At 54.0% G+C, this 12,038-nt stretch overlaps 1 protein-coding gene across 4 annotated transcripts in view; it reads right to left on the reverse strand.

Annotated features, from left to right (window-relative positions):
• The window catches only part of Pxn (paxillin), a 47,254-nt gene extending 35,799 nt beyond the window's left edge, over nucleotides 1-11,455 (reverse strand). For 2 of the 4 annotated variants that reach the window (XM_032886555.1, XM_032886556.1), the window contains exon 1: nucleotides 11,265-11,449. In XM_032886555.1, coding sequence (XP_032742446.1) covers nucleotides 11,265-11,277 — 13 coding nt within the window. In that variant the 5' untranslated portion in view covers nucleotides 11,278-11,449. Of the gene's footprint in view, nucleotides 1-11,264 lie in introns of all 4 variants that reach the window. The other 2 variants (XM_032886557.1, XM_032886554.1) reach the window with 2 other exon arrangements.
• Between the last annotated feature and the right edge of the window lie 583 nt (nucleotides 11,456-12,038).

The following is a 12,038-nucleotide window of genomic DNA, read 5'->3' on the forward strand; positions in this document are numbered from 1 at the left end:
CGCCAGCACTGAAGTGAGACCAGCACACCTCCAGGGCACAGCCCCATGGTGAAGGAGGTGGCCACGTTATGTTCTCTCAGGGAGCCACCAAGTCACATTCTGCAGGCAGCTAAAGAGCCCAGGGGGCACAGGTACACTGATGGCCATTGCCAAGGTCACAGATGTGTGGTAGAAGTTTAAAACAGGGAGGGTGACACCAAGGGCCAAACCCTGGAGTGGAGTCTAGAGGATTCCAAGAGCCAACGTTAATCATTACCACTGACCCAACACTGAAGAGAGTCTAAGCCGGGTGCTGTGGACTATCTACCCTATAACACCAGGACTCAGGAGGCTGAGGCAGGAGGACTACTCCGGGCGTGCGGCCATCCAGAGCTACAAAGCAAGACCCTGTCTCAAGAAACAAAAAAATGGGGGGTTGGGGATTTAGCTCAGTGGTAGAGCGCTTGCCTAGGAAGCGCAAGGCCCTGGGTTCGGTCCCCAGCTCCGAAAAAAAGAACCAAAAAAAAAAAAAAAAAGAAACAAAAAATGGGGGCTGGAGACATGGCTCAGCACACAGGCTGCTCTTCCAGAGGACCAGAGGACCAGATGTCCATTCCTAGAGTCCACATGAGGGTTCACTACCATCTGCAACTCCAGTTCCAGGGACTCCAGTGCCTTTTTCTAGCCTGTGCAGGTGCGCGCGTGTGTGTGTGTGTGTGTGTGTGTGTGTGTGTGTGTGCGTGCGCACACTCACACACACACACAGGGGTGAAACATTCACACACATTTTAAAAGTTAGAAATGGCCGGAAAGATAGGCAGCACACACACATCTCGACAGAGAAGAAAGTGTTGTTTCCGGGAAAGTTCCTGTTTCCTGGGCGTGAGGGCAGAGGCTCGGGTGAAGCAGCAGCAACGGCAGCACCAGAAATCGCAGAGACCGGTGGCCTGAACCGCCCAAACCCAGAGGAGCCCACTCCATTCCGCCAGAGAAGGAAGTGGTGTGTAGACTCACAATGGGTACCTGCCGTTCTTGCCCATTTAATCATCAACCGCCGTCAAATACTGATCCACTGAATACCGCAGAGAGCACAGGGCAGGCCATGGTGGCTGGCACACTTGACAGGCAGCAGGCACCCTGTCCTGAGAAGCACACAGTAGGAAGACAAAAAGAAGTCCAGGGGGTTTGCTCTTTTTGTTTGTTTGTTTGGTTGGTTGGTTTGGGTTGGGTTTTTGGTTTTTGAGACAGGGTTTCTCTGTGTAACAGTAACAGCCTTTGCTAGCCTGGAACTCTGAACTCACAGAGATCTGCTTGCCTTTGCCTCCTGAGTGCTGGTTCGTGGTTTATGCCAGCTGATGGTGGCATATGCCGAAAGGCAGGCGGATCTGAGTTCAAGGCCAGCCTGATGTACAGTGAGAGTTGCTACAGAGATACATAAAGAAACCCTATCTTGAAAAACAGAGAGGGGGTGGGTTATGCCATGATGGTGGATGATGGTGAAGGTTAATCCCAGCATTTGGGAGGCAGAGGAAGGGAAATTATAAAGTTAAGGTCTTGCCTGTAGAGCAAGTCTGAAACCAGCCTGAGCTTTGTGAATCCTGTCTCACCCCAACCCCCCATTGGGAGTACCCGAATGAGAGCTCCAAAGGAGAGGGTGTCCGAATACCAGAAGGTCAAGTTCCTTCCTTGTGGTCCCCACACCCTAAGTCCTGTGAGCTTCGGTTTCGCTTCCTCATTTGCAGGCTGGGATCGCTGCCTCCCACCTCAAACCCTGTCCTTATCTAAACAGAGGCCAAGAAGAGAGCAGTGGGGCCATACACAGAGCTCCCACGACAGCTGAGGCCTCCGAGAGAGAGCGAAAAGGAAACAAGCTGGGTCTTTGCTGGCCTGCAAACCGGAAGAATCAGGACAATAGAATCCACGTCAGGGGTGGGGACAGAACTTTGGGAGTCGCCAGCACAAAAGTTCTAAAAGGGGTCATGGAAGCAGATAAACAAGAGGAAAACAGCAAACCCAGGAAAATCTTCAGGGAAAACGGGGAGGCGCTCCCACTCAGGGCACCTAAGGAGGGAAGCAGAGAGGACGGAAGGTTCTGGAGAGACACGTGCAGCTGAAGGAGAGGCAGAGAAAGCACACCCATCGGCATAGGAAGTGTGTCAGCAAGTGGGCAAGGAGGTCCCAGGCTGTGTCAAAATCTGAAAAAGAGGAAACTGGATCAGGGGCCAAGACGAATAAAGACAGACTGGGACCGCAAGGCCACAGGGGACAGTGGGCCAAACTGATGCCACTGGGTGGGGTCGGGGTCACCCACACTGGACAACCCAAGTTCAATCCCCGGGACACACATGATAGAAGGGAGAACTCGAGCAAGGTATCCTCTGACCTGCACACAGTCGCACAGGCATGCACGCACTCACGCACACAGGCGTGCACACACATGATAAGTAAATGTAATTTATGAACAAATAAAAGTAAAAAAATGGGGTTGGGGATTTAGCTCAGTGGTAGAGCGCTTGCCTAGGAAGCGCAAGGCCCTGGGTTCGGTCCCCAGCTCCGAAAAAAAGAACCAAAAAAAAAGTAAAAAAATAAGTGTAATTTTTAAAATCCAAGGCACTTCACTGAGAAGGACCTGTAGGAGAGTCAGCAGTCAAAAGCTGTTCTTCCAAAGGACACGAGTTCAATTCCCAGTAATTACATCAGGTGGATCATCTGACCGCCTCTTCCGTGTAGGCGCTTGCATAAACTTGGTGTGCATGCGGACAAGTAGGCACACAAATACATACGGTAAATAAAAAACAATAATCAACCTGCCTGGGGGGCTGGCTGTGAGGGTGAAGTACGCTGTGTAAACAAAGAGATGTTCCCTGAGGCCCTTGTGCTGTGTGCTCAGCGTCCATCCCGTGTTCTGCCCGCACATCCTCCTTCACAGCCTGCTTCCGGCAGGGTTTCTCTGTTGCTCCGTCAGGAAGACACTCTGGTACTGGGGCAGGGTAGCTCAGTGGCAGAGGGCACACTCTTTGAAGGCAAGGCCGCGATAACGCAGGAGACATACTGACGTCCAAGAAAGACTGGGGCGGCCTGAATGAAGCTCCCTGACCCCGCTGAAGAAGGAGCGCCCCAGTGGCTTCCGCCCACCTTGCTCCGCTCACCCGGAGTCTATGATTCAAAACAGCTGGAAATATATACCCCGAGCTCCTCAACAAGAAAACAGACCAGAACATGGCTGTCTCTGCCAAGTGAGTTCTGAATAAGCTGCATTCCATTTCATTAAAACAATTACCTGAGCTCCAGCCAAGGATCACACAGAGCTTCCTCCAGGCCCCATCCCCTCCCCCACACAGCACACACACATCAGGCTACTTCTGAGATCGGCAGTGTAAGGCCCTGACACGCCACATCCAGACCTGGTTAGGAAGGCTCCATGATCCCTCCCAGCAGTCAAGCAGACGGACACAGACCCTGCCCTACCCCACCTCCTGCCTTGAGGCACTGACTTCCAGAGCCTGCGGACGGCTCAACGTGTTTGGAGACGTGAGGGCCTCTGAGGCAAAAGGGCCACTACTGCTAGACTCTAGTCACCCACGCTACCACCGTCACCAGTCAACTTTGACTCCGCACACTACACAGGTGGGACCTGAAGAATGGAGATGCCCGAGAGCTGAGGACACGGGGACACCGGAAGGGCCACACTGAGCTGCACGTAAGGGCTGGGGACCCAGGCCTACAGGCCAACAAGATGTCACCATGCCAGGCACACGCGCACACACACACCTGCCCCCAACATCCTGGGCTCATACTGCCTGTAACCCACTGGCCCATACAACCCTGCACCTCCAGCCAGAGACCACTCTCTCTCTTGTCCTGACTCTGCCCCTACAGCACGGCCTGTCCCTCTGGTCCCCTTTTGCTGTTCTGTTTCGGTTTGGCTTTGGTTTTCCTTCTGTTTGTTTTTGTTTTCTGTACAGGTCACCGCTGTGACCTCCCAGGTGACACCATTACCTCCTATCTGTTCTCCTCCCACCACCTACAGCGCCATACGGCGGACACCGGCAGACACCAGTCAGCACCCGGCTCTACTACAGCTCAGAGCCCACCAAGGGAAGGGCGCCTGTGAACCCCTGTTCAGCACCTGCCATCGGTGCCTAAACGTGCGGAGAGTGAAAACCCCAGCACAGAAGCACGCGCCTGCCTTCCACGCAGATGCAGATGTTAGCGCTCCGCCACCCCGTGCAAATGGGGCCGTGCTTTCCGCGCACACGCCTCTCACATCCATTCAGGTATAAATCCCTGCACAATCGGCCGCCTGCGCCCACGGTGCCACATCTGCAGATTCACCCAGAGAGGACAGGGAAATACGGAAAACACTGCATCAGCTGACTGTGAGCACAGAATCCTTTGTCCTTCCTCCCTAAACAGCGCAGCACAGCCATCATCACAGGCGCTTACGGCAATCAGGTAATCCAGGTAATCGGGAAGTGCTGTAAGCTGGGGTGTGTTTCCATGTGTGCAAATGTTCATATGTGTGAGGGTCTGCGTCCACGTGGAGACCAGAGGTTGAAAGGTGGGGTTTTCTGTTACTCCCCTTTAAAAAAAACTGAATATTAATTTATTGGGGGGGGGCTGAGACACACGCCACCGCACATCTGTGGAGTTCAGAGGACAATCTGTGAGAACTGGTTCCCTCCTTGAACCATGCAGAACCTGAGATCGAATTCAGCCTGTCAGGCTTGGCAGCAAGCACCTTTCCCCACTGGGCCATCTCGCCAGCCTGAGATAGCTCTGATTCTAAAGTTTACAGGAGGAGCTCAGGGGCATAGCTCATTGACAGAATGCTTGCCTCACTGTACAAGGTTCCAGGTCTGGTCTCCCTCTGCGTAACTGAGTGGGGTGCTCTCGTGATCCCAGGACCTGAGAGGAGGCAGCGAAGGCTTGAGGACCAGAAGCTCGAGGTCATTGTCTCACCTGCTACTTGGTCTGAAGCTAACCTGGACTACAAGAAACTGTCTTTAAAAATAAACATGGGTGGGTGGGGCTCGTGGGTTAGGAGCACTGGCAGTCCCTACAGAAGACCCAGGTTCAATTCCCAGTAGCCACATGTCAGTTCACAGCGGCCCGTAACTCACCTCTAGGGTGTCCATGATACATAGACACACGTGTGAGCAAAACACTCGTGCACATAAGGTAAGCAGATGCTAACGAGTGTGCTTCTAGAAAAGCACAGGGGATGGTCTGTTTTTAGGGACCTGCGTGTGGGTGGTGGAGAAGCACTGGACCAACCAGTCCCCTACAGAGTCCAAAGGACTTTGGGGGGTGGATTTGGACTTTTTCTTTATTGTATCAGCTGCAGAGCCGAGTGTATACCCTTCTACTCCCAGCCCTCAGAAGCAGCCAGATCTCTGCTGAGTTCCAAGGCCAGCCTGGTCTACACAGTAAGTTCCAGGAAACAAACAAACAACAAACAAACAAGAAGTAAGGCTTCATGACACGCCTACTTTACCCCTCCCCCTAAGGAAGACGATCCCGTAAACCATAAAACCACAATCACATCAGAAACAAGCCTTAAAGCCCATCTTCACTGGACGATGCGGCCGCTGGGACTGTGGTAGGCCTTCCCAGTGGCACATCTGCCTGCTGCTGGCCCAGTGTCCGAAGCCTCCCTAGGGAGGCCAGTGCTAAGCTCCACTGGTCAGGCACTCAGTCAGCTGGAAGCTCATGGGGATATGGATGTATACTGAGGCCAGTGGTGAGGCAAGCGGAGAGGGGCTTTTGCTTGGAGAGGAGACAAACCTCCACTTTCCCTTTCAGTGAGTTGTTTAATCAACATCTCTCAGCTTGGAAATTCTCCTCCCTGCCTCCCATCCCCCAACTTCCCCTATCCCTACAGACCCCTCCCGTCTCTTCCTTTGCTTGACATTCACTATGGAGCCCCAGCTGGCCTGGAACTCCCTATGGAAACCAAGCAGGCCCGGAACTCACAGAGATCTGCCTGCCTCTGCCTCCGGAATGCTATAGCTGAAGGCCTACGCCACCATATGAAGCCTACCACGGTGGTTTTTAACAGCTTCTCCACTAGAGATGGATGTCTCAAGTGACAGAGAGTGTGTATGCCCAAATGAAGATGAGGAATGTGTCCATGCGGGCAGGGCAGGACCTACAGCACAGAGAGAAAAGCTGCTACCCTGGGGACACTGACATCTGGCAGCTGGCCTCTAAGCCCACAGCTCTGTGTCAAGGGTACAGGTGACTGAGCTGGTCAGAGCTGAAGGGAGCCCTGTGTCCTCAACAGACACAGCCACCAATGCCGTTCAGCTCCTCCATGAAAGGACGGAGAGAAGGGAAGTGGGGGCTGAACAGATGAGGACACAAAGACTAACAGAAAAGATTTCTGGAGCCAGGCCCGGGAATACAGACCTCTAATCCCAGCTAATCCAGAAGCTGAGGCAGGAGGTTTACATGTTCAACACCAGCCTGGGCTGAAAGAATCAGTTAAAGGGCAGCTGAACAACATGATGAGAGCCTGTCTAAAATACAGAGTGAAAAGAAAAGGGGTTGGGGATTTAGCTCAGTGGCAGAGCGCTTGCCAGGGGTAAGGCCCTGGGTTGGTCCCCAGCCTCCGAAAAAAAAAAAAAACCAAAAAAAAAAAAAAAAAAAAAGAAAGCGGACATGGTGGCACACGACTTTAGTCCCAGCACTGTAAGTCAGAGAAAGGTGGATCTCTGGGAGTTCCAGGCCAGCCAGGGCTAGGTAGACAGACCCTACCTCAAGATAGATAGACAGACAGATGATAGATGATAGGTAGGTAGATGGGTAGGTAGTTATATACGTACGTACATACATACATAGATGGATAGATAGATGATAGATAATAGATAGACAGACAGTCGTCCTGGATTTGATTCCTGATCCTGCCCCTCACTAGCTGTAGAACTCAGGCGAGTGGGCTCCCCCCAAGCTTTGGTGTCCTCCTTCAGAAGTGGGGAGTGGTGACTACTCAGGACAAGAGAGTTTACTCCATATGAACTCTGTGGCCGAAACAAGAATGGGCGCGAGATGCAAGTCTAGTACTTGCAAGTAAGGGCAAACGAGACATCCTGGGAAAGAGTTCTGCGCGTGTGGTTTTTAAAAACAATGTTCTGAAATGCCACAGAGTTGCGCACATGGTTTTAAAGTGTTCCATACGTGAGATGGGGCTCGTTTTTAATCCCAGGACTTGGGAGGCTGAGGCGGACCTCTGCAAGTTCGAGGCCAGCCTGGTCTACGTAGCAAGTTCCAGGACAGTCACAGTTGCATAGAGAGACCTTGACTTTAAGAAACAGTTTTTTAAAATGCACTCTGTAAATGTTATTTTTATTCATGAAGGCCCTGAGCCTGGAACAAGCCCAGTTGAAGACTGGTTGAGACAAACGTCTCTGGCCTTGAGACAAGGTAAAGACCACAAGAAGCTCCACGAGACATGGGTGCAGAGGGAAGAGGCCACGCGGGGCCGCAGCAGCGACTCTTGGCCTCCGTCAGACCCCTCCAGTCAATGACTGGCCCAGTCTGTGCAACACAGGGCCACCCCAAAGAAGCAGAGGAGGAGCATGAACATGCAGAGTCCCTCAGAAAGCTGTCACCCTCTGTGGGATAGCCGTGTCCTGCTTCCCGTCCCTTCCACCCATGGTGTCCTTTTCAACCTAACAATCAAACACAACACGGGGTGTCAATCTAAGCCAGGCACCCTTACCAGCAGGCACCCCACAAGACGCCCCCCAGGAGGGCCCCGCTGCCCCACCACCAGATGCTGCCTCTGCCACGGGTCCAGCAACTGTCCTGACCCAGGCCTAATACCCAGAGGTCTCACATACAGGCAAGCCCTAGAGCCAGATTTTCCATGGAGACTAGGCAGCTCTGTAGCCCGGAATGCCCCGGGGGCAACTCCCTTACCCCCCTAGCATCACCCCCAAACACAATGAGGCACTGTTTTCCAAAGGGTCAAGACTGCTGAGAAGCTGGAAGGAGACAGGTCCAGATTCCAGCAGACTGGACACTGCCAACAGTTGGCTGCGTCCCCCACTATGGAAGAGAAGGCAATGCTATCACAGCCACTTCCTGGGGACCTCCACGATCAGTACCAGCTCTCGATGCTTTACGACTGAGACAACCAGATCCAGAATTGGATCAGTCGAGGTTCAAACCCCAGCCAGCTCAGCCACAGAATGGCCCAGCTCAGGTTTCTTCATCACAGGGGGTGGGGGGGGGAGAAAGAAACACCTCCCTCTCAACAGTGTAAAAAAAAAAGAAGTGCTGAGCGCAGGGCCTGTCTCCAGCCGAGCGAGAGGGATCCCTGTCAGGCCGCACTGTGGTCACGGCCTCCCCCAGTGCATTACCGACGTGAACATGGAGAAAGGGGAGAGCCGGGGCAGGAGGCATAATGGAAGTGCATCTGTGTTGTGAGAACTCTGTCCAGGAAACTCCGGCCAGAACTCGAACAGAATGAGCTCTGGGCCAAACCAGCGTCTAAGCTCTAATGAGAAAAGCCACCAAGCAGCCACCCCACAGCACAAAGCCCAGAGAACGAGGCAGGGCACGCTGTGTTTACCTTTTTTTTTTTTTCCTGCCCGATGAGCTACAAATTTGTAACTTATTAAACAGCGCACAGCAACTCTCTCACCCGCCACCATGAGGAGGGGGAGAGTCTTGCTATTTATCTTTTTTTTTCTTTTCCTTTCAAGCCAAAAACAGTTATCAGTTATCGTGGAGGCTATGTACGTGCCCCACGGCCTTGCCACAGGGAGATCACCTAAACTAACCCACCCCCCCCATACACACACACACCGTGTTAACCGACCAGGAGGTTCGCAGCTGAGATCTCTCTCTTTTTTTTTTTTTTTTTTTTTTTTTCCGGAGCTGGGCACCGAACCCGGGGCCTTGCCCTTCCTAGGCAAGCGCTTTACCACTGAGCTAAATCCCCAACCCCAAAACATGTTTTAGTCTTTTTTTTTTTTTTTTTTTCCCGGAGCTGGGGATCGAACCCAGGGCCTTGCGCTTCCTAGGCAAGCGCTCTACCACTGAGCTAAATCCCCAACGAGATCTCTCTTGGGACACAAATAAAAACAAGAGGGCTGGCCATCGTAGCCATCCTAACTTTGGAAAACAGCTGACGGGCAGTGTGCTGAGCAGCCATCCAGACAGCTGACCGCCCGCCCGGGCTGAGAAGCAAATTCCTCTCCCCTCCTGCACATCCACTCCCCCCAACCCTGAGCTCTGGTCAGCCAGGCGTAACGGCCCCCGAGAGCTCAGACTGAGGAAGTGGAGTAGCGTGGATCAAGCAACTGGAGGGTCTAGAGCAGGCAGCAGAAGTCACAGGTGGCAGCCACCACCCGCCCCCGCCCCTCCTGCCAGCGCCTGTTTGCCCCCTTCCCGGGAAGGAATATAACACGGAGCTGTACAGGGACCAGGCTTCTAGGCACAGACTTATTTGTTTCTTGGCTGTGCAGCCTTGGGTGAGAAAATCAGCCTCTCTTGGTCTCTTCCTTCTCTGTTAAAAAGAGGTACTGGTGGTAGCAATGGCCTTGGGGCAATGTTACAGAAAGACCTTTGTGAGGACAGGACAAACCCAGGCGTGGGTAAGCACTCCATAAACAGCCCACTTCATCCCTTCAATTCCTTTCAAAGACAACTCAGTGTGCTGGCCCTAAATAGAAGACAGTCAGAAGTCTGGGATTCTGGACTTTGCAGGCACCTCAGAGACTTTCTCAGTCCTTCAAACAGTCCTGAGGGCTGTCCAGAAACAACAGGGGCCCCCAACCAGCACGGGAGGTGCTGTGACTGGGTTTCAGCTCCCTAGTTCCCACGAGGGAAAACACTGACACTTTCGGATGCCTGCTCAAAAGCACATCGCCCCAGCCTCTTTCTGGCTTAAGTATTTTTATGTGGAGAAATAAGAATTAAAAATACCTGCCTGGAAGCTTCGCCAATCTGGAGGGAGTGCATTGGGAATGTACAAGTCAAGCCTGACCCAAAGACATAACTATGTTCAGCCTTGAGCCCACTCCCGGGAAACAAGCAGGACCCAACACCATCCCCCAGCTCTGGGATGTTTCAGGGGCTCCCTGATCACACAAGGAAACGGGCACCCAGTGACTGAAAATGGCCGGTCTTAAGTTAACTTGGTACCCTTCACTGCTTGAGGGGATTCTCAGTCTTATCTAGTGAATCTGCTCCTCAGAGCCAGGGACACGGGTGACACCAGTGGTCTGTCACACAAGCCATCCACAGTCCAGAGAGTGAAGACAAGGCTTCTACAGAGAAGCACTTATCCCACACACACCTCCTCAGCTGAGGGGCCTACGGGGAGGGAAAGACAGGGGCTCCTTCACTCTAGGGTTCACAGGGCATTACCTAGAACCCTTGAATCAACCCCCTCGGGTTTAAAAATCGACTTTCAGGAGAGTCGTTCTCTTTTTCTCTCTGTCCTAACACCGGACCAAGTGTGGACTGAAAAGAACTGCCTCCGGGCTCCAATAACAGGAGGACAGTGAAACTCTGTTCTGGGCATTCTGTCCTCTTTACCTGTGGGGCTTCCTGCAATCCTGATGCTGGGGGTGGAGGACCTTGCCAGCCAGGACACGTTGGCTGTAGCCTGAGGCGCATTCCCCTCCTCATTCCTCTGGCATTTCACCAGGGTCTGGGAATGGTGGGTGAGAGGTAGGAGTCATAAGCCACCACCACCCCCAAACTTGCCTTTCTAAGTTTAGACTTGAAGGGGAAGGGCTTGATCTTGAAATACAGGGTGACAAGACTTGAGTCGGTGTGTGGTGTGGGGAGGGGGATGTCTGTACTGTAGCCCGGGACACTTGTCATTAGAACGGGGGTGTGGTCCTCACAAGCTCTCCAGTAGGTGGTTATAGGACACGGGTGGGCTCTCGAAAGGGGCTATAATCCCGAAGCCGGGGCCGGTGGGGGGGGAAGTCTGCAAAGTGGGAGGTGGCCTGGAGCGAACAGAGGGGAGTCACAGAAGAGACAGACAGCCTCTGAGACCGAGTCCGGTAGGCAGCCGCTCTGAGGTGGGGGTGGGGAAGCGAAGTGAGGGTCCCGTAGCTGAAGAGGTCTGCCCGGGGAACGGGGCGCCTTTCCCCGAGGTGAGTCCCTGAACCCCAGTATGAGATCGGAGTCTCAGGCGCCGCAGCTTAGAGCGAGCGGCCCGCACAGCTCCGGGCCGCAGGCACCGCAGCCCAGCCGGGCGCCAGGGTGGGATCCACGGCCGCCGGGCCCCGACCGCTCCGCCCTCCGCCTCCCGCACTCACCGAGGTCGTCCATGGCTGGTCCTCAGACGTCGGCCCCCGGCTCGATGTCGCCCTCGCTGCCCGTCTCCGGGCTGCTCCTCGCCGCCCCGCAACTTTTCCGCGTCCAGCCTCGGCCCGGAACGGAACCCGCTGCCGCGCCGCCTCCTCCGCCACAGCCGCCACCACCGCCGCCGCCGCCGCGCGCGCCCGCGGCAGGCTAGCCACGCCCCCGTGCGCACGCTGGCCACGCCCACCGCCGACCCCGAGCACGCCCAATCCCGCGGTGGTGGGGGGTAGCGAGCGCTGGGCGTGGTGGTGGCGCCCCCTGGTGGCTGAGTGTGCTAGAGGTTTCTCCGGGCCATGAACCGCTGAGTTCGGCTTGACCGACCTTCAGGTCGATTTGTCACTGGGCTACAGAGTCGGATTTATCCACCTGTCCATCTATTTGAGTCCCAGTGGGACACCTCCCAGGAGGTTTAAATCGGCTTGCCTGGAGCCTCGGGACGATCCTTGGGTTGCCCTCTGTACTGATGGCAGTGCTGGTCACCCCAGAGTAGTATCCCAGAAGTGTACTTTTTTGTGAAATAGGGTAAGTAAGGTCTCTTTGGACCTCCAGCCAGCCTGGAATCTAAGATCTTTCTGCCTCAGGCCTCCTGACTGCTAAGATCAGCAGTGTCTGCTCCAGCCCCAGATCCGGTACTTCGGAGATTATGAAACCTTTAATTTTACCCTTTTCCCCCTTCCCCCTTTCTAGAGACTGCCAAAATTCTGCACAGGGCAGAGAGACACGCACAT

This window comes from Rattus rattus, chromosome 16 (genome assembly GCF_011064425.1).
Source record: "Rattus rattus isolate New Zealand chromosome 16, Rrattus_CSIRO_v1, whole genome shotgun sequence".
NCBI lineage: Eukaryota > Metazoa > Chordata > Mammalia > Rodentia > Muridae > Rattus > Rattus rattus.